Source organism: Neolamprologus multifasciatus, chromosome 9 (assembly GCF_963576455.1).
Source record: "Neolamprologus multifasciatus chromosome 9, fNeoMul1.2, whole genome shotgun sequence".
Classification (NCBI taxonomy): Eukaryota; Metazoa; Chordata; class Actinopteri; order Cichliformes; family Cichlidae; genus Neolamprologus; species Neolamprologus multifasciatus.
The window spans coordinates 18887615-18909986 of NC_140447.1; the positions used below are offsets into that span (position 1 = coordinate 18887615).

The following is a 22372-nucleotide window of genomic DNA, read 5'->3' on the forward strand; positions in this document are numbered from 1 at the left end:
TGAAGCCATATGTCGATATTTTCATATTTAATACTGAAAAGTCTGAAGTTGAAGCCCTCATTATATTTACGAAGTTACATGTACTCATGTCTGCATTGCGTCACACTGCTTAACATAACATACTTTAAAGATTTGAGGAACTATTTTTACTGTCAAAAGAAAAAAGACCCAGATATTTTATCTGTAAAAAATTTTCCATTCTACATGTTGCCAGGTCTGTTTTGGAATGGTCTAAGCCTCCTGCAAATTTGAGCAGCCTGAAGCTCCGTGTCTCAGATTCTAACAACAGCTCACTGGGAGATATAAAACAACACGCAGTGCCAACTAGTGACAATATCTCAAAATACAATCCAGTTTGTCATTTAAGCGGCAAATGAACGGAACTGTAGGACAAATATTTTGTTGTTTATTTGACAATCAAACGTGACAATGTAGAAAATTATAGATTATTAAACCGTTCTCCTCCTTCATAGGAACAGTTCAACATGTCAGTTGGTGATTTGCTTGAGCAACACTGTTCTCTGTACAGAGTGTGTCCCACTTCGTGACACGAATGGGTGGATGGATGGTTACTCCTTCTTGGTGGACTCCTGTCCTTCAAAGACGGGGTACTTGCTCTCGACATCAGCCCACTTCAAGGTGTCACTAGCCAGATGTTGTATAATGTCTGGCAACTCTGTGATCTGTGATATATTTTAGTAAATTAGTATCCAAAAAACCAAAGAAAAAAACCCCCAGATATGGCACCTTCAAAAATCAAAACAGTTAACTGGTTTACCTCGGCCCTGATTTGCCTCATCGAGTCACGGTCTCTCAGAGTGGCCGTGTGAGGCATCTTGTTCACTGTGTCAAAGTCGATGGTGATTCCAAAAGCCACTCCGATCTCATCTGACCGCGCGTAGCGCCTCCCGATGGACCCTGAAGAGTCGTCTACTTTGTAAGACACACCGTTTCTGGTCATAGCCTCAGCTACAAGAGGGAAGATGATGACAAATCATTAAATTTGCTTAAGTATGAATATACAGCTATTAGCTGGGTGTAACATTAAGACTATAAATAGGAAGAGACTATTGCCAACCTCTAAAACTTGCTAAGTAATACTACATGTATACTCAGTATTCCAAGACCTACCATGACTTATAACCCTGGCAAAGTCACTCAGTAATCTGAAAAAGAGAATGTAAAAGCAGATGCTTTGGCAGTTTGTTGGTCTGGAGCACTCAGGTGTGTAATAACACAATTCCCAGCAAATTCAGCCCAAGGTCAGACCGTGCAACATGCACAGGAATTTAAATGCCGCTAGAGCTATAGCTAAGACTCTGCAAGCCTTAGCATGTTAAATGTTAAACTTCATAACAATACAGACTAAACAAGTATGACTAGTTTGGAAGGTTTGCCAGGACAAACATATGCTGTGTTCGGTGAAAACAAAACACAGCATATTAGCGTGTGCACCTCATAGCAACTGTCATGCACGGTGGTGGAGGGGTGATGATTTTGGTTTGTTTTTAGCTAACAAACTCGGATACCGTGCAGTCACTGAAAATCAAATGTGAGAAGATCTGTCTGACAACTAACTGGCTCTAGTGGCTCTAGTATTCAATAGTATTCACCAAATACTATTGAAAAGAGCATTTGAGTATTTAACTGTAACAGCCAACACTCTACTGAAATGGAAAGACTATACTCACCTAACTGGTGGATGAATGGCACAAAGTCCTGGTTCTGGCTCAAAGGCAGGATGGAGCATTTGTATGGAGCCACAATGGTAGGAAAGCTGAAATACTGACCACAGAATAAAGCACCTTAAATCAAAACAAACACGTAACCGTTACTCAGATCTGTTTTCTTGTTGTGGAGTATTCTTACCGTCCTCTGTTCATCCCCCTCCCGGATGTGGAATGAGTGCTCGTAGATCGAGTACATGATTCTGCCGATTCCAAAAGAGGGTTCAATTACATTGGGAATAATCTCCTCCACTGTGACAGGGAAAAACAGAGACATTTGAGGGGTTTTTTTTGTTGTTGTTGTTTTTGCCACCCTTTCACAATAACTTGCCTACTCTGGCATTAAAAAACAGGATTGATGTCACCTCATACCATGCAGGGTTTTCTGGAACCTCTTCACACTGACCATGTCTTTGGTGAGTTTGAAGGTTTTGCCGTCTGTCTCAAAGCTGAACTCCCTACAGACAGAAACACAACATCAAGTCACAAAATGCTTCATAAATGAACTTTATGGTTGTTAAGAGCATGAACGTCATTAATTACCCTGTTTCACTAAGAAGCTTTTCCTGATCGCTGATGTAGCAATCATCACAGACTGCCAGGTACTCCAGAGCCAGCTTGGCATCCTTTTTGTAGGCCATTCCGATGGCACTTTTGTTGGGCTCAAACTGGATGACATTTACTGTTTTGTATGAACTAATTAAGGCATAAAACTTGGGGGGGAAAAATATAACAATGGAGAAAGGATGGATAAAGCCACTGAGACATCAGCCACTGGTTGGTAAAGCCATGTTTTGAAGCCTTGACTTAAGCATTTTGGCCATCGCCATCTTGTGTTTTTGAAAGAAGACCCCGCTGAGAAACACTCCACATCCTATACATGGTTTAGGTCTATTTTACTCTAAATAGGACTGTAATTTACAATATAAACACTACATCTATATCAAACAGGGCTTAAAACTGGCTACTCAGATCATAAACTCATAAAAAAAAAAGTGTTTACTGAGATCATAAAAGTGTAGTAGGGTTCTTTTCTCAAACTATATTGCCTCTTTTTGTAACCATGAGCCCCCTGCTGACCAATACAAAGAATGCAGGTTGAAGACAGAGGCTTCGTTTTTCAAACCTGTAACCACAGCCTGAGTGATTTTAGCATGAAATCTAACACTCCTCGTCACCCCACGCAGTCGCAGTAATGACTCCCCCTGCTTGAGCTGGTTCTAATGGAGGTTTCCTGCTGATAAAAGGGGAGTTTTTCCTTCCCACGGTTACCAACTGTAGGGTCTTTACCTTTTAATATAAAGCTGTTGGTGTGAATTGGTACTCTTTAAATAAAATTGAATTGAAATGAAGGAAAATTGTTCAAAGGTAAAAACCTATATTGTAAATAAATAAAGTTGGATATTTAAAATATTTTATTAATAGGCTATATGTCTGACCTGACACATTTAGTGTAATTATAGTCAGGTTGTTGGACTGGGACCACAGAAGGATATGGGCTCTTTTAGCATCTTTTCTGCCACCAGAGGGACTTTGGTAGCTCTGGAGTGACACGAAAGGTCGTAACAGGAGCGATCCGCACAGCCCACAATTTCAATCCAACCCTGAAGAAGAAGAAAAGAAAGGTACAACAAAAATTTAAAACTGGACGCTGTCTTTATAATGCTTTCAATGGTTTTATAAGTCTGTTAGTGGAAAGAAAAAATATTTACATAGGAGGTTTTGGACTCAGCATCCCAGCAGTCACATGCGTAATGAGCCATCTCGTTTTCCATGTGCTGACGGAAGCGCACTTTGTCTTTGGATAGTCCCACTTTGATCAGATACAGGTAGATTCTTCCAATGAAGTAGCCCAGCACAGAGTTGTTGATGACTCCCTGCAGCAGAGAGACAGTGAATATAAAGATGTGCGTCAAATACTGAATTAAATGCCAAACTTGCTTCTAACCATTCATCTTTCATCTATGCTATAGTTTTGGTGCTCTAAGGTATGTCAGTAAAACGACACCTACCTGCTCCACAGCATCTCCCAGCCTCATCATTTGTGCTGACTGTCCGCTTGTCTGAGCCTGCGAGGAGAACAGCATGATCTCCAGGTCGGCCACATTGGAGAATTTAGGGTGGACCTTCTCATTTGGGTCCACAAAGTGCTCGATCTCAGCCATGGTGAACTCCCTGCAAGCAGGAAATGCTGATATTTCACACAACATCCCTTTTGGAAGGCAGCAATAATTCATTCTAAGCACTACCTAACACGAATGAGTCCAGAGCGAGGAGATATTTCATTCCTGAAGGAGTTTCCGATCTGAGCAGCAGCAAAGGGAAGCTTTCCCTGGTTGAACTCCAACAGACGTTTGAAGTTGAGGAACATTCCCTGAGCTGTTTCAGGTCGCAGGTAGCTGCAAAATTACCAACGTGCACAATTTCAACACAGCAAAATAATAAACCTTGAAAGGAATGTTGCAAGTGCAGATATGAGTACCCAGGCATGTTCCCTCCAGGACCGATGGACGTCTGAAACATGAGGTTGAAGGAGACAGGAGGTGTGAGGTCATTTCCTGTGGCAGGAGACTTGACGTTGTATTTCACAAACAGATCGGCCAGCTCCTGCTGAGCGTAGTTATCCATCTGAAACAGAGGGACCACAAATGCATCACAGGATTATTTCTTCACCAACACACCGGTGCATGTGTGTTTGCGAGGCACACACCTGTGTGATGACATCTTCCATTTCATTCACTTGCCCCGCTGAGCACTTCTCCTCACACATCAGTTTCTTTAAGTGAGCTGTGAGGAATAAAACGAAAAAGAAGATAGATGCAAGGATTAACACGCACATTTTTAGATTATTGTTTCATTGATGTGTTTGTCTGTTTGGTTTTAGCCAATAATGAGATCTAAGAAAACCAGCCAGTCAATAAGTCCTTTATATAAAATGTACAATAAAGGTTAAATGTCATACAAAGAAACCCATAGACAACACGAAACTATCTTCATGTGCAAAATTGCTCTAAATATCCCTTTAACTAAGAGTACAAGGTTAAAATAGGTATTTATTACACACTCTGTTTAAATGTTAAATAATTATTCTCATTTTCTTTCTTTTTTAAAAGGTCTGTTGACCTGCTTGACCGATGTCAGATGGAAGAAAAACCTTATCAGTTATCTGTGCAGCTCGAAATCAGTTCCTCAGAGGAGATACTAAACAGCAAGGCAGGTAAAAACCTGTTCAGAACTCGCTCTGCAGGGAAATAAATATCACCAAAATATGTCTAACATCAGCAAGATTATGATGCTACTCTGTATTTCTCATAGTTCCGTTAGTTTTCTGTCATTTTCTGTCCGTGTCATGAAATTTGACACCTTGTCAGAAAGTTTAAAGCCACCTTTGAGAAGATGATCTGCCCGGTAGCATTCGCCTGTCTTGGCATCTTTCACCATGTAGTCAGCAAATTTATCCACATGTCCTGAAGTCCTGAAACAAATGGGGAGCTGGTTATAGGACAAATCTATTAGAAGCCAAACTTGAATTTGTGCTTACCCACTTGAGGACGGGCTCAGGGGTCAGCATGGTGCAGTCGATCTCCAGTATCTGCTCCTCCTGGATGAAGTGCTGCCTCCACACCTGCAGGATGTTGTTCTTCAGAGCACAGCCCACAGGCCCGAAGTCGTACAGGCCGCTCACACCTGAGGGACAAGTAGATTTTTTTTTAATAAAATAAATATTTATTAAAAAATGAAGCATTTCCACAAGTGTTTTCTTGGTTTTTTCAGCATGTACTCGGTTTTTCAGCCTTTCCTGTATCAGCTTCTGTTATCCTTCCTTTCTGCTACCTTACCTCCATATATGGCAAATGCCTGATCATAGAAGAACCTCCTCTTCAATGTATCTTCCATCTTCACTCGATCCACTGTGTCCTCTTTGGGCTGCAGAGCCAGTTCCTGTAATGGGAAATGATATCAGAGTGGGGGTCATAAAAATTAGCAGAGAGGCACGCGAGGAAAAACATGTCGAACTGAAAGCAGAATCAGTGCAAAGGCCAATCAGGAGCTGTGAGACTCTCACCTTTGCTTCAAGAGTCTTTTTCCGTGATTTCAGCTCTGCAGCGGCTTTGCTCACCTCCTGCTCCGGAGCACCTTTCTCCCTTAACTCACGGAGCAAGTCACCCTGCAGAACAGAACTACACTTTACCTTCTCTCCACACTCGAATTATGTGGTTTTTCAGTTTCAGTAACAAAGGCTAAGCCAGGGGTCGGCAAGTATAGTCCTTATAGTGCAGCTCCGCGAGGTTTGGGAAAATTAGAAGTATTTAGCTGAAGTATATTTTATTTATGTTAGATCTTTTTTAACTTGTAGTTCTAAATTGGAAGATTATTGTGATATTGAAATATAAAAATACAATTATATTCTATTTTTTTTTTCATTGCTCAAAATAAGCGTCACACTCGTGGAAGCTGGTAAACCCGCCGAAACGCCGTGCATTTATCGAGACTTTCAGCCCCAGGTAGGCCAGTTATGGATCTTCGGATCCACATTATGTCAGCAGCTATTCTCCACCGTGAACTATGTTAAAAACAAACACCGCTCACGCCTCACAGATGACAGCTTACAGTCCTGCGTAAAGATGAAAGTGACTTCGCACAGCCCTGATTTGCAGACACTGTGCGCAGAGAGAGGTTCAGGAGCAGAAGTCCCATTGTAAACATATCACGGCCAACACCCGACGATGTTTCCATGAACACGCTTTTCAGCATCTCTTTATTGACCACTTTTCACACACGGTTGCTGTACGCATACAGCCGGCTGTAGCTTTTCAGCTCACAGCCCGACACAACAGCATAGAGAGCACAGACCGCGAGGCGTTGCGTGTGCCGCTCAGGTGCGTCCGTCTCCCCTGCAGCGGCGCTGCAGACCACGCCCCGCCACACACATTAACCAGGTAAAATACATATTTAGGCAGAATATTGCAAATATCTATTTTTCATCTTTTAGCAGCATAGTGCTTTTTTCCAATTATTTTTTTTAAAAGCCAGGTCAACGCCCCAAAAGCCCAAAAGCGATATAAGGGCGGCGGCTCACAACGGTTTTTGTTTGCTACATGGATAAGCAACACACATTAGAAGTTCACAAAAAGCATAAAGGTAAAAAAAACAAAAAAAAAACAAAAAACAATATATACAGTGTTATCTTCATTTTAGTTATCAAAAAGTATTTGCGGCTCCCAGTTTTTTCTTTTGCGTGGAAACCGGGTCCAAATGGCTCTTTGGGTGTTAAAGGTTGCAGACCCCTGGGCTAAGCAATGCTCTGATATATGTGAAAACAAAAATGACAGATACTTGAAATGATCATGATCTATTTAGCGAAACAAACTATGATTAAAAAGTAACAAGAATAACGCTTGTTGAAGATCTTCAGATTTCTTTTCTCAAACAAACAACAGCAGCTCGAGCTGCTGTTGTTTGTTTGAGAAAAGAAATCTGGAAAACGAGCATGATCTTCAGATGAAAAACCTACCTGTTCCCGCACAGCCTGCCTTAAAGGAGCCAGTAATTCTTCCATGCTGACACTCAACACGTTGTAGCTCTTGTTAAAGTCTCCCCTTAGCTTCAAGCTTCCTTCAGTCTGAGACACAGAGAGGGAAATGTTTTCTTCTAGTCTGACTCTGGCAACGAGGTTGTTGTGTTGCATCATCCAAGAAGCTCAAATTAATTCTGCACTCCAGGTTGAAAACGAAACCACACTGGTCCTGACTTTCTGTCAACAGTAGTGTTTAGTCATTAGCATTAACAGCCTAGTAATGTAGTGCAGAACAATGGCCCCAGGATAGAAATAACATGATGTGGCTCTTTTGTTCCTCCATCCAAGTATGAGCTCTGACTACAATACTAAAAGATTTTTTCATTTTCTGAGACGCATTTAATAAATTAATAAATACATATCATGGTGCATAAATGCACAAAGTAAAACTATTTGACTATTGTACACAGTGAACTTGAAGCCAATGTGCTTAACTCTGCAAGAAAGTGTTTTGGAAAATTTGTCCTAAACAAGTATAACCGAACATCAGTGATGTCTGGAAGTCAGAAATCTCATCCTGCTCACTCTCTGTGTCTCTGAGAAGTTTTATCCTTAACAATTATTTAGTAGCAAAGTAACATCTGGTGTGAACATCTGTCAGATGAAGTCTGATACTCAGTGCAGTGTGATGACCCCCTTTGTGAATGAGGAAGAGCCGAAAGAAGCTTTGGTAGAAGGCACAGTCTCATGGTTAACTGAGGTGAAAAAGGCTCCAAACTCTTGATCTGTACATGTGGCAGAATTATTAGTTTTTGGAATAAAGAGGCAACATAATCTGACTAACCAGCTAAACAAATATCCATTTAGGATGTTTGTGCATTAGGCCTTGGTTTTTTCTAAGTAATAGCAGTAATAAAGGAAGAACCCACACTTTAAAGCCTTTGTAACTTCACCTTAACAGTGGTGCCTTATTGTGCATGTAGGACCGCAAAAACCTGTTTACCTTTACCCACCTTTGAGAATTTAACAGGCCCTTAATAGAAAAAAATTAAATAAAAATGAGCTAGTAGTGGAAGTAACAGTGAATCAGTGGTGCCAGCTAATGGTGAAAAATCATACTATCAGTCCTTTATTTCCCACCCATCTTCTTCCAATTAAGCATCATGGGGGTGGAGGGAACACTGGAGCATATCCCAGCTGTCACAGGGCAGAAGGCAGGATACGCCCAAACAATTTAGAGTTGATTTTTAACCAAATCTAAGTGCATCTTTGGAAGTAAACCAGAGTACTCATACAGAAAGATCCCAGGGAACCAGTGGATTTGAACCCACGACCTACTTACTGTTAGGCCTGCTAATCACAACACCACTGTGCCGGATGCTGCTTTGCTTTGAATTCTCAGATGTTGAGCTGAGGCAAAAAAATAAAAGAATCCCACTTTTAACAAAAACAATACAAACATGGTAGGACGCAGAATATCTGTCATACACATGAAACGTGAATCGATACGCTGTGTTAAACACATCAACTTGTCACGTGTTAAAAACAATTTAGCTGACTATTCTTCTGTTTTTAAATCACACTGGATTTACTTGTTTCATTCATGTTGGCTCTGATACACCGTTTATGTTCAAACTAATAAAACTGATGCTTTGGACATTTTTAGTCCACATTTTTTCCACTGGAGGGGAAAAAAAAAAACCTAGCCAAAAAGAAGCAAACATTCAAAACATGGTTTAAATTTCCAAGCATTAAGATTTTAGTTTTGGAGGTAATCTTAAAAACTCCTGAATTGCCGTAAGCTTAAGACATTTTTGAGATTAAAAGCAATCGCTGAGCAGCAGTGGCTCAAAAACAAGAAGAAAATATCACAGCTGTTTGTCCGTGTCCTGTAAGTGCCGACTCTTTTTATTGAAACTGTTAAATATCTCAATCAGATTTGCCTGAAACTGGAATGGTGGACGCTTCCTTCCACTGAAAACACCCTGATTACATTTCTCCCTTTTAACATCGTATTGGCATGATCGTGCATGGATGAAATGCTGCTCGTCAATGAAACAACAGTCCTGTGCAAGCTTTACCACAACTGTTAAGATATGATAAATACATGACAATTTAGTGATTGCAGTGGTGTGGATCACAAAGAGGGCTCTGTGCGCCACTACAGCTCGTCACAATCCAGTCGCGGCAATCTTCGCGGCGGTGCATAAGCAACGAGTTTGTGGATTTATTATGAAGTGGCTGGCAGACGGGAAAACTCTACTCTTCGCTCGCGTCCTTCTTGCTGGTCTCCTGTCCTTCGAAGATGGGGTACTTGCTCTCCACTTCCACCCAGGTCAATGTGCCGCTGGCCAAATCCCGAACGATCACGGGCAGCTCGCTGACCTGTGAGGAGAGAAAAAGAGGAGTGTTTTTACTTAATGGTGTTATATGGTGTTTGTGGAGCTCGAGGTGAAATGCACTTGGAGTAGGGTTAAGTCACGTTGCAGGTAATTTTACTGTCGACAGAATTATCAATCAAGTCTGAAGATATTTATGGCTCGTGTCTTGGCATCACTCTGAGCCCAACACAAGTGTAAACCAGAGAAAATGGACTTAAAGCCTAAAAACACAATTGATTTTGTTGTTGTTGCACGACTAAAGAGCAGTAGCACAGTTTATGCATGCAGGTTATTCTTCTGTCGAGGTGATGGCACATTTTCAGTGTTTTTGTTTGCTTGTTTATCCCTTCGTGTGTTTCAACATGACAATCAAACAGCACCAAGCTGGAGAGGTGAAGCATAGGCAAAGGATGAAACTCACTGGGCCTTAAATGCATTTCTCTTTGGTCGTCATTTATAGAATCATTTGATCTGATTTGTTTCAAAGTAACAGACATAAAAGCTTACGGTAAATTTTAAAATACGTGGCTGAACAGAAAGGTTTAGGTGGGAGGTTTACTGTTAATGAAAAATCATGCTGCACAGCTGTCACAGACTCACACAGAGGGCTTTCTCTTTATCGGTCGCCAGCTTGAAAATTACTTATATCATTGTTGGATGTCATCACTTACAATCAACTTCCTGCAACTATCCCATGGATGAACAGCAAGGCGCTATATAAATGGAATACATTAAACACCAATTCTACTGTACAGTCTATGTTTTGGAGACCATTTTTCATACTAAACCACACAAAATGAATGAGCTGAGGGTTATGAAAATCACTACCACGGTTGCTCAGTTTTATCTGTTTTTCTGTGCTGTGACGAAAGCACAGCCCTAGAGTTTACCTGCGCAGCCCTAACGCATGTAAAAATGGAGTGAAGTGAAGCAGTACCTCGGCCCTGATTTGCCTCATAGAGTCACGGTCTCTCAGAGTGGCTGTGTGAGGCGTTTTGTTCACACTGTCAAAGTCAATGGTGATTCCAAACGCCACTCCAATCTCATCCGTCCTGGCGTAGCGCCTCCCGATGGATCCTGAAGAGTCGTCCACCTTGTGAGATACGCCGTTTCTGGTCAGCGCCTCCGCTAAGGAGAAAAGAAAAAAGCAGTTGCAGAAAGTGCCGTTTTTCTTCTTTGACTGAAATAGGATGTTTGATTTTAGAATCACTTACATAATTCCCTCACAAAAGGCATGAACTCTTGGTTTTGACTCAGAGGAAGGACGGAGCACTTGTAAGGAGCGACAGTAGCAGGGAAGCTAAAGTACTGCAGTGAAAATGAAGACACATCAAAACCAGCAAAAATAAAACAAAGCATGCAAAAATACTCAACTCTGTAAGGAGCTACAACAATATAACAAAATCAGGCAAATGAAATTAAGTGCTACTCTTTAACTTGTTAGTAAAATACACATAAATCAATCACAAGGATTTAACGTTCCAGATCAAAATCGAACCATAAAGAAACAGATGAAGAAAATGAGTGCAGCAGCACTGAACATGGTGTCATTTTGTAAGGGCAGAAACATCGATGTTGTCAGACTTACCGTTCTTTGTTCGTCGCCTTCTCTGACCTGGAATGTGTGCTCAAAGATGGTGTACATGATCCTACCGATGCCAAACGAGGGCTCGATCACATTGGGAACAACTTCCTCGACTGTGGATGACAGAGACATTATAAAACCGCTTGCTCCAGTATCATTTCCCTCACGTTTCTCTCGAGTGAAACTCACCGTGCAGAGTCTTCTGGAATCGCTTCACGCTGACCATGTCCTTTGTGAGTTTGAACGCTTTGCCTTCTGTCTCGACAGTGAACTCTCTGAGGAGCACAAATGTGATAAACTAACTCTTTCCTGAAAATGTACTTGAAACAACCATCAGTATGATGGTTAGCCACAGCACTCACCCACTCTCACTGAGCAGCTTTTCCTGGTCTGTAATGAAGCACTCGTCACACACAGAGAGGTACTCCATGACTATCTTTGCATCCTTTTTATAGGCCTTCCCAATGGCTCCTTTGTTGGGCTCAAACTGGATGACATTTACGGTTTTGTGTGGAGAAGTTAAGGAGAAACACCGATCACCAACATCAAAAGGCTCTTTTGTGTTTTGGGACTTTCTCTGAAGTTGTGTTTCTACTTTGATTTAAGGATATGGGTTCTTTTAGAGGCTTTTCAGCAACCAGAGGGACCTTGGTGGCCCGTGCGTGGCACTGCAGATCGTAACAGGACCGGTCAGCGCAGCCTACGATCTCGATCCAGCCCTGCAGGGAACAAACATTACTTTGAGCATCAGCATGCAAAGAAGCTGATAAAGCTGTGAGGAAGCGCTGCAGTGGAACGTACGTAGGAGGTTTTGGCTTCGGCATCCCAGCAGTCACAGGCGTAGTGAGCCATCTCGTTGTCCATGTGCTGTCGGAAACGCAGCTTGTCTTTGGCAATTCCAACTTTAGTAAGGTAGAGGTAGATCCTCCCGATGAAATATCCCAGGACGGAGTTGTTGATCACTCCCTAAGTGAGACAAGATACATTTTTTGTTGCTTTTCATCTTAAACTCTATATATAATGACTATTTTGGATTTGACACCATCATTGGTGTTCCAGTGTTATGGCTACCTGCTCTACAGCATCTCCCAGCTTCATGATCTGTGCAGACTGGCCGCTGGTCTGAGCCTTGGAGGAGTATAACATGATGTCCAGGTCAGCTACGTTGGGGAATTTGGGGTGATCCTTTTCATTCGGGTCCACAAAGTGCTCAATCTCAGCCATGGTGAACTCTCTGCACAAAAATATATATCACACAGTCACATTCCCGTTTTCTCTCTCAGCTTAAAAACAAAATATTATTTGAACCAGAGGACACACCCTCTCCTCACCTGACACGAATGAGTCCAGAGCGAGGAGAGATTTCGTTCCTGAAGGAGTTTCCTATCTGAGCAGCAGCGAATGGCAGTTTTCCCTGGTTGAATTCCAAAAGACGCTTGAAGTTGAGGAATATTCCCTGAGCTGTTTCAGGCCTCAGATAGCTGCAAATGCAGATTGATTTAAAATCAAAATTAATGACACAAATGTGAGGGAACGTTTCTGCACAATGCTGAGGAGTCATTTTACCCTGCCATATTCCCCCCTGGTCCAATGGACGTCTGAAACATCAGGTTGAAGGAGATGGGAGGTGTGAGCTCGTTTCCTGTGGTAGGGGACTTGACGCTGTATTTTACGAAGAGGTCAGACAGCTCTTCTTGGGTGTAGTTGTCCAACTGGAAACCGGTAAGCCCATAAAATGCAAAATCTGTGATTTACAGCCACGTCACAAACAAAGGTTTTTCATTTCGTCTAAATTAACACAGACCTGGGTGATGACGCTCTCCATCTCAGCCTTCTTCTCTGCTGTGCACTTCTTATCAGACATCAGCTTCTGAAGGTGGGCTGTAACACACAGAAAAACCAGACAGTGGTGTTTTTGTTGTTTTTTGTGACTTCCCACCAACATCCCAGCCTGCCCCCAGCACCTACAGCAAGTCCTACAGCAGTGCTCAACGTAAATATAGTCACTGTAAAAAGTATGAGTGAATGCGTGTGTGCTCAGCTAACACTGTGCATTAAAAGAAGCACAACAAGTGAAGTCTAATTCCACCTGGTAGGAGACCGGGGGGCTAAGGCACCCAACAACCCCTGAACCAATCACACCCCACAGACCCAGAGGAGGCCTTATATGTCCTGCACATTGGTTGCACACACTATTTATGTCATCTCCTAATGTATAATCTGTTAAAATGGCAGCAAATTCATTCATGTTTATTTACATTGTACAATGTCACAACTCTGGGATATGTACTCATGACAGTTGCAATGTTTTTGTAAGCTGCAATAACGATAACAAACAGTACGTGAAATACAAAAAACTGACTATATGTGAAAATGTGCTGCAAACTAAAAAGCTTCATGAAAACATGCTTGTTTTGTTTTTGTTCTTCATGTAATTTGAAGTACCTCTGTTAATAAATATTACACACTTTTGTGTTATCTGGGCAAATAAAAAGCCTTTTGGGACATGTCCTCAGTCCATCACAAGCTCTTGGTACAGTTCCAGTGTCTCGGATTCTAGCGGCTGTATTACTTTGTAAGCCCCGTGTGATTTCTGCTGGTCCAGCCACTTCCATCCCCCCCTCAGGCACAACAGCGATACTCAGAATAGGTCACGAGCAGCAGTTGCCCCTCCTGTCTGCAGTGTCCCATTAATAATACAGATCCACCTTTAGTTTACACAGTGCTGGGAAACTAGAAGCAAACCATGCTCACCTTTGAGGAGGTGATCAGCCCTGAAGCATTCGCCATTCTTGACATCTTTCACCATGTAGTCAGCAAATTTGTCCACATGTCCTGAAGTCCTGGTGGAAGAAATAACGTAATAAGTGTATTAATGCCAAGGATTTAAAACTCGTACATTCAACAGTGTATCTGCAACCGGGCTATGGAAAGCTGCAATTAGTGGCAGCTTCCATGCATAAAATCGCAGAAATCAATATGCGCCCGTTAACAAAAACCTATAGTTCAGCACTTTGGAGCTGACTCTAGGAACCACTAGGCGCCTTTTTTTTTTTTTTTTAGCATTTTCTGAATTATCCTTTATTAAATATAAATAAACAGCCTATAAAAGCCTAATATAAATGTTGAGACCACGACTACAACAGGTTCAGTGCACCTACTTGAGGACGGGCTCGGGGGTCAGCATGGTGCAGTCGATCTCCAGTATCTGCTCCTCCTGGATGAAGTGCTGCCTCCACGCCTGCAGGATGTTGTTCTTCAGGGCGCAGCCCACAGGGCCGAAGTCGTACAGGCCGCTCACACCTGAGGAGCATTACTGCATGGTAACAGAACGCTTAAAGACGCCATCATACGCTGGCTTAAGCACTAATCGAAAGCTTAATTTCCACTGCTGGCTATCCAGGTCTTACCTCCATAGATAGCGAAGGCCTGGTCGTAAAAGAATCGCCTCTTGAGGGTATCCTCCATCTTGGTTCTGTCGACGATGTCATCTTTGGGTTGCAGTGCCAACTCCTGCAATACAACGTGCCAAGATTAAAATCACAACAACATCTGAGCATTAAAGTCTGTTCTAGGCCTTAAAACACAGAGCCTTGCTGGCATGGTTATTAGAGTTAACTAAAACTAGATGAAAATGCTTTCAGAGGGTTGTGTGTTATTATTGTCAAATCTGTGATGATCAATTTTGGCACTGACATACGCCATCCACATATTACACTAAACATTAAACACTTCCAAACAATAACGACACTGAATCACAAATCTACCCTGGAAACAAACTGAAGCTAAACTGAATTAAAAACAAGTCAAAATAAAACAAAAAATAATTAGAAAATACAAAACCATAACAATAGCTTTGCTTCCAGGACCCTCTTACTAGCTTTCGTTTACCCGTCAGGTCTGACTCAGGTATCATTTTGTGAGACATGTTAAGCTCTTTTATAGCTCAATATCTGATCGTCTTATACAGGAGAGAGTTAAAAAGGCTTAAAAATACTCAGAGTGATCTCAAAAACCCAGATTTGATCATTCTTTGTCATTTTGATATAGTTTTTACAGCATCCCAGCCAGGTGGACCGATGATACACTTCTCAGCATTAATGAAAAGCATCGTATTTTCAGAGTGGTCTGGCTGTCTGGGGGGGGTGTAAGCACTTGAAGAGCATATCATATATCTAAAGTTTAACTGCTCCAGAGTACCATGAGCTCAAGTGGACTTGATTTACTTACCTTGGCCTCCAGAGTCCTCTTCCTCGCCTTTAGTTCTGCTACAGCTTTAGTAATATCCACATCTGGAGCTCCATCCTGTTTCATTTGGCGAACCAGGTCCCCCTAAACAGAGAGAGAGGTGGTTTCAGACACAGATAAACCAACAAAACCATACTACACGAGTATGGGCATGCTTACAAAAAATATGCTGAAGGATCAGTGTTGTGTAGGGATTTTTGTTTTGTTTTGTTAGCAGTACAAATTTGGCTTCCAATCATAACCACGCCCTTTCCACAAGTGTATGCAAAAGCAGCTGCAACAGCAGCAGCTCAATGAAACGTGGCAGGGAGCGCAGACATAACTGACAGTTAACGTTAGCAGCTAGCTAGAAAGCAACTGATTCATTGAAAGCGAGCAGCCGGGTCGTGTTAGCCGGCTAGCCTTACGAGCGAGAAGGCTAATGTGGGAGGTACTAAAATATATCTAATCACACTGTGAACAAACACTCTTTATCTATAACGATAAAGCTAAGGCGATAATTCCCAATTACCTGTTCTTTCACTGCAAGCCTCAAAGGGGCGAGAATCTCCTCAATGTTGCCGTCCATGGTTTGTCCTTCCACCAGCTGCAGCCACAGGCTTGTTTTCTTCTTCTTACACAAGCACACCGACGTTGAAAACGGCCGGTTTTTACGCGGGTAGCGAAGCGACTGCCGAACAAACCGGACCGTGGACACCGGGCAGGAGCGTAAAATCTCAGTGGTGGTCCTCAGCAGTGCTGATGCTGCGCCGCGAAGAAGCATGGACCGGAGTAATGGGAGAAAGAGAATGATGAAATCTCTGAGAGCAAGTAAACACTGCTTCCGCCGCCGGGGAGCACTTTCTCTACGCCACACGGCAGATTCGTCACACATGCTGAGGGGTTAAATAAAAATTAATTAATTAATTAATTTAAAAAAAAACAAAAAAAAACCCCATTATAAATAAAATTTAAAAAAATGAATAAAATAAACTGAAATAAAAATTAGTTTAGACCGATATTTTTTTGTCAGCTAAGATAACAACTTAATTCTAAAGTATATATTCTGAATTACTGCTCCATCACCCAGTTATATCCGTTGCCCTTTTGATCTAGCTAATTAATATGTGTTCACAAAATTCAATTCACTCCAGTTTTATTTATTTGGCGCCAAATCACAACAACAGTTCCCACGAGACACTTTGTATTCCAAGGTAAAGACCATACAACATTACAGACAAACCCCAGCAATCAGACAAGCCAGCCAAGCAAAAAAAGGAGAAAAACTCTATCCACTTTATTCAGTAAATGTGAATTTATTTGTCTATGGGCCGGCATTCATCAACAAATCTATTATCAGCTCATACAGATCTACAAGCATTTATTTCAGTTATTGACAAAAATAATGACATTTTCCGAGAGAAAAGAATAACTAAAACTGCTATAAGCCGATTTCAGTCTGTTTATTGTAGGGTATGGGCCAGGATTAAATCATTACAGTCATTCAGAAATAGTAACCTTGTGTCTCTCTGTGGATACTGTGGAGTTGTGCCCATGAAGCCCTCTTTCTATCTTCCACTCTTCTCACAAGAAAAGAAGGAAAAACAAACTTATCAGACCTCAGATCCCTCTTTCTTTCTTTCTTCTTCTTCTTCTTCTTCTTCTTCTTCTTCTTCTTCTTCTTCTTCTTCTTCTTCTTCTTCTTCTTCTTCTTTTAGATCTGTGTGAATCCATATTTTTATAAGATATTTCTTTGATGTCTTTTCCACAACTGGCTTTTTTTTTTTTTTTTTTTTTTTTTTGCAAGGGTGAGGAGCAGATCACTCTTCCAATAAGACAAATGCCAGACACTTCATGTGTCCCTTAGGGCTCAAATCTCATCATCTCATCCTCACTAAAATGTGCCCTTATTCTGCAGAGGAATGACAAAATGTGACCTGCAGGGTTTCATTCATTTAGCACTCACTCATCAATAAGAAAAGTTACTGGCATTTGATTGATACTGGATGACTTGTCAAGGTCTTTTCAGTGCAGATCCTACTATTTTTTTAAAACCTGCATGCTTCATCTGCTTCTTGCTTTACTGTAAACAGATAGGAGTGCGGGTTTTCATGCTTGGCTATGTGGCTATGTAAATTTAATTATTTACATGTTTTCCCCCCTGTGATATGCAAAATATTCAGTCATTTTACAAATAAATATTCAAAGCCATTTAAAGCCGGTAGAATCGGTTCCTGGAATAACAATGGTCTTCAGTATGTAAAACTATTAAAACAGTCGGCTACTGCTTGGATATTGCAGTTACATTCAAAGTATAGGATCAAGTGGCCAAAGATGACATATTAGAATGAAAATAAAATAACAAATAGTCCTAATGACGAAAAACTGTGATAACACTTAATCCATGAAGGAATATTTCATTAGATTAGTTACAAAATAAGATATACAGAATATTCATTTTTCTGTCTATTACAAGTTTATATCTATTCCACTAGGTGGCAGCAAAGGTAAACTAATGAGCCAATACAGTCCAAAGCGTGATCTGTGCGACCTTTTCTTTCCAACTAGACGTGAGAATACCCAAATTCAAGAGTAGCCAGGGAAGTCAGCTTCATGCCTCCTTTTTCTTCAAAGAGCCAAGGCCCTAAACTGGGGTTGAAGTCTTAAATTTTATAGTTCTGTAGTAGTCATACTACAGATCGGTGACACCAAAGTCTTCCCATAAAATCTCTGGTTACTCCCAGGTAAAATAAATCTCCAGGACACTGAGGTCTCTTATATCTTAAGGACTTCTTCTCTTTTGTAAATACACTTTGAGGGACTGAACAGGCTGAAAACTCATAAAATTTACCATTAATGAAATTCACGAAAAGCCATGAAAAGTTTCATGTACTATGTGATTGACGGATTTCGGCCATGGGTGAGAGAAAATGGAAATAATTAAAATTACAGTGAAATCAATAAATATAATGAGACAACTTCAGGTATCACTTCTGCTTCATCTGTCGTAAATAACAAGGGAACAGGCCACACCTGGTCATGAAGCTGCTTATTACTGCTTATTACTTTTTAGTCTAAAAATGGGGGGCTGTCTATAAAAATGTATGCAATTTCTAAGCAGTTAATGCAGTGCTGTTGTTTTAATTAAAACTGAAAGTCTGCACTTTGATCACATCTTGATAGTTTGATTTAAAATCCACCGTGGTGTTGTGCAGGGGCAAAACTACAAACTTTGTGTCTTTGTCCAACAAATTATGGACCTAACTGTACATATAGTCTAAGGAGCTTGGAAAGAAAAGCATGTGGACTTCTTTAAGTTTGTTTCACCTCTCATCTGAGAAGTATCCATCTCATCAACTTTTATCTGAGAAACTTCTTCAGTTCTTCTTCAGCTTCTTGGATGAGAGGTGAAACGTCTTCAAGCAACTTAAAGAAGTCCACATGCTTTTCTTTCCAAGCTCCATAGACTACGATGACCTGGATGACTGAGAACCTTCACAGACAAACTGTATCTAAATGAAATATGTGGGAAATATTGGCTGATTTTTGACATTTTTATGCAACATCACCTGACATGTGGACACAAGAAATTTCTTATAGTTCTCATCTAATATGAGCCCAGACGTGAATATGGATATATAATTTATATATCAATTACCAATTACCAAAAAAGCAGGGATGCTGTTTAAAATGTAAATAAAAACAAAATGCAATGATTTACAAATCTTACAAAAACATATATTATTAATGGTACCATAGAACACAGGAAAAGGAAGGAACAGAGTTATGTTTACTGTTGTGTAGCAGCCTGTAAATGTTTGGGAACTGAACAAACCAGCTGCTGGACTTTGGAGAGTCCCAGGTGTTCTTTGTTGTATTTTTTGTTTCATGATGTTTTCAGTTGTTAAAAGGTCCAGCACCTGGACTCTATATGAAGTTAGCTGTTTAATATGTATGTGGTTTAACATTTCTTGCTGAAACATGTAAGGCTTTCCCTGAAAAATGTTGCCTGGATGGGAGCAAATATTGCTCTAAAACCTCAGCATTGATTGTGCCGTTCCAGATGTGCAACCTGCCAGCTCCATAGACACTTATGTATATATACTGTATATGCAGTATTGATTTGGGGCCTTGTCTAAACTTTTTTAAGACGTGTTGCTATGATCGAATTCAAAATGATCTAATATTTTTTTCATGGAACAGGATAATGTCTGAGTTGAAACATTTGATGTTATGAGATTTGCACATCACTGAATTCTGTTTGTATACATTTTACACAGGGTCCCATATTTTTGCAATTGGACTTGTACATTTGCTGCAATAAAGCACCTGCAACTCTGAGTGTCCCAGTTTATACAAAAGTGTCTTTGGTCCAGTTGCAGCTTTAATACAAATGTGCTGCCTTACATTGCAGGATTCAGGCTACTCTGTGTCCCTTTACACGCTTCACTGTGCCACTGATTATACGATGCTGAAAGGTATATACAGGTTTAAGAGCAACCTGAAAGGCTCAGGAATGTGCAGACACAGAGAGACTCATGCAGAGCGAGAGAGATTATTCAGTGATACCAGCTCCTTACTGAACTACACCCACACTCATAAAACATTCAAGCACCCCGCAGTCTGACAGCGCATTTGAAGGCATTGAAAAAGATCATCTGTGTCCTATCAAAGTTAATATCAAGAAGATATTTATTTTAATTATTCATCAACAGAAATCTGGTGCTGGATAGCGGTGCCATTTTCCCCCGCCTCAGACAGAGAAATGTCAGAGGCCAACAGCGTTTGATGTCCATGATCAAAAAGTGACTCCACCAGTGTTTGTTCTCATATTTCACCGTAGTATTGGTCAGTCATGCATATATCTTTATCCTGCTGACACGCTCCACTCTCCAAGTACTTGTGTCTTGCAGCTGTTATTGCAGAGCCTAATCTGTGGCCCTGAATAAGCTTTAAAGTTCTTTATTCACTATTTATTCTGGACTGACTTTCTTTGGCTGCTGCTTCAGGGCCACAGTAAACTGATTTCTTTTTAATAGAACATGCAGAAGATCACCAAGGAGGTACTTACGTGTAATATTTATGTGCTGAACATTATATTTATGTGATACAGCTCTCTGATTACCTGCAGATGAAGAACTGTATATAATTGCATGAGTTGAGCAAGTGTAACAGTTAATCGTTGTGGTTTTATTTGTAGTGTTTCATGTGATATGAGATGCTAAGCAGTGCTACACCCGTGAACTGATCTGCTTTGGAAATACATGTTCCTATAGTTTTTCCTGTATATTTTTATGTTTATGAACTGATATCATGGGATGTTGAACGCCATTAATTAGAGTAACTTTTTGGTTGTCACTCAGTAATCAAAGTGTTGTTTCCCTCATAGCATCATTGCTGAAATTGGAAATAATTACTTTTAAGAACCTTGGGGGCCGTGATAACAAGCTATGAGCGAAACACTGCAATATTATTACTTTTTAATTTAATATGGTAACATCTGAGTAGTTCAAGTATAAGTTAACTGAAGCTTAACTGGGACTTGTATTTTCTGTAAAGTTTCTGTTTGGCCAAACCAAAGTCCTAAATATACTTTTTTCACTCTAATTTGTTCTTCACCAACTCTACAGTATTTTTTAACAGATAATCATAAACTTTATACTGAACTGTTAATCATCCAAACATACAAAAGGCACCTAATTCAAGAGCTGAACCAGTGTCAACTGGACTGAAAATCAATGACGACACATCTGATGGAGTCTTGAATCCTAATTTGAAAATTTTGGTTCAAATCATCATCAGCATGCACAGAGGAATTCAGGAGAGAGGTGAGACGCTACAGTTTACAGGCATCTGTAAGACAGTGGAGGCTCTGTCATGGTTTATGACTATATTTCAGACAGTGGTGTTGTGGATCTTCTCAAAACTGAAATTATAAACACAGAAAAGTGCCCTTAGATTTTATTAGGCTTCATTTTTCAGCACGACAATTACACAAACAGACTGACAATGCAGTAAAAGCATACCTGGACAGAAAAATACAAAATACAACACTATCAGTCATGGATTGGCCTCCACAGAGCCCGGACCTCAACATTATTGAAACAATGTGGGATCATGTCTGTGAAGGTTCTCAGTCATCCAGGTCATCGTAGTCAAAGGTGTGACTTTGATCCCAATGTGGGATCATCTTGAAAGGAAACAGAAGAAAAGCCAGCCGACATCCAAAGAAGAGCTTTGACTATCCTTCAAAAAGCCTGGAGAACTATTCCTGAAGACTACTTAAAGAAATGACAAGAAAGCTTGCCAAAGAGAGTTCTGGCTGTGTTGAAGAAAAAAGGTGGATGCACAGAATATTCACTTTCAAGCTTATACAAACTCTGTTTTTGCTTTCGCACATGTAAATCGATGCCCTTATTTCCCACTTTCCCATATAAAGAAAATAGGGGCGACTCAAAGACAGTATTCTAGTCTAGAGCCTTTTCATTCATCAGGAAAAGCCCCTAATTGACCATCAAGCAAATGTGTTTTCTGACAGCTTATTAACAGGTATAACTGCACACTAAAAAGTTTATAGAAGAATGGATAGTTATGAACATGATTTAAAAAAGTTGGGTATCTATTTATTTTCCAAATAGAAAGGATGCAAAGTGATTTTAGACAACATCAAAGCATTTTTACCATTTTTAATGAAGACATTGGTTTGGTTTTCTTCATTCTTCTTTGTGGGCTACATACAGCCCACTTGAGATCAAAGTGGGCTGTATGTGGGCCAAACCAGTGAAATTCCCCTCTGTTATTGTAAACAGTGCCTCAAATGTAGTATATCCACATGATAAAGAAATGCTGCTGTAGTAAATAAAAGAAGCTATCCAGTGGGACAGTCTTTGCTGAGCTGGTTCTGGCCCCTGGGCCTTATGTTTGGCACCCCTGT

General features: G+C 40.7%; 2 protein-coding genes and 1 non-coding gene across 3 annotated transcripts; all 3 read right to left on the reverse strand.

Annotated features, from left to right (window-relative positions):
• Nucleotides 1-372: 372 nt before the first annotated feature.
• LOC146511437 (glycine--tRNA ligase-like) lies at nt 373-8999 on the reverse strand. Its single transcript, XM_085172011.1, has 17 exons — nt 7243-8999; nt 5794-5895; nt 5567-5669; nt 5273-5414; nt 5114-5202; nt 4438-4514; nt 4210-4355; nt 3977-4126; nt 3740-3902; nt 3440-3604; nt 3219-3331; nt 2271-2411; nt 2100-2185; nt 1870-1979; nt 1692-1785; nt 779-969; nt 373-683 (listed from the first exon to the last, which is right to left on the reverse strand). The coding sequence occupies exons 1-17, from the start codon at nt 7417-7419 to the stop codon at nt 570-572; spliced, it is 2163 nt and encodes a 720-aa protein (XP_085028137.1). The 5' UTR covers nt 7420-8999; the 3' UTR covers nt 373-569.
• A 123-nt stretch (nt 9000-9122) lies between these two features.
• LOC146511438 (glycine--tRNA ligase-like) lies at nt 9123-16268 on the reverse strand. The gene is made up of 17 exons (XM_085172010.1): nt 15971-16268; nt 15442-15543; nt 14622-14724; nt 14373-14514; nt 13966-14054; nt 13016-13092; nt 12778-12923; nt 12543-12692; nt 12283-12445; nt 12013-12177; nt 11818-11930; nt 11574-11714; nt 11401-11486; nt 11215-11324; nt 10841-10934; nt 10564-10754; nt 9123-9630 (listed from the first exon to the last, which is right to left on the reverse strand). The coding sequence occupies exons 1-17, from the start codon at nt 16220-16222 to the stop codon at nt 9505-9507; spliced, it is 2250 nt and encodes a 749-aa protein (XP_085028136.1). The 5' UTR covers nt 16223-16268; the 3' UTR covers nt 9123-9504.
• Nucleotides 14117-14253, reverse strand: LOC146511439 (small nucleolar RNA SNORA84). The gene has a single exon (XR_014876269.1). It is a non-coding gene; the product is annotated as a small nucleolar RNA SNORA84 (small nucleolar RNA).
• Nucleotides 16269-22372: the final 6104 nt, after the last annotated feature.

Excerpts from the sequence above, each read along its gene's own strand:
- LOC146511437 (XM_085172011.1), bottom strand. The coding sequence starts at position 7,419 with ATGATGCAACACAACAACCTCGTTGCCAGAGTCAGACTAGAAGAAAAC. Across the intron at positions 4,515-5,113 it reads GGCAGATCATCTTCTCAAAG|CTCACTTAAAGAAACTGATG; the intron begins GTGGCTTTAAAC and ends TATTCCTCACAG. Across the intron at positions 2,186-2,270 it reads AAGCTTCTTAGTGAAACAGG|GGAGTTCAGCTTTGAGACAG; the intron begins GTAATTAATGAC and ends TTCTGTCTGTAG.
- LOC146511438 (XM_085172010.1), bottom strand. The coding sequence starts at position 16,222 with ATGCTTCTTCGCGGCGCAGCATCAGCACTGCTGAGGACCACCACTGAG. Across the intron at positions 12,446-12,542 it reads TCTGGACTCATTCGTGTCAG|AGAGTTCACCATGGCTGAGA; the intron begins GTGAGGAGAGGG and ends ATTTTTGTGCAG. Across the intron at positions 10,935-11,214 it reads AAGGCGACGAACAAAGAACG|TACTTTAGCTTCCCTGCTAC; the intron begins GTAAGTCTGACA and ends TTTTCACTGCAG.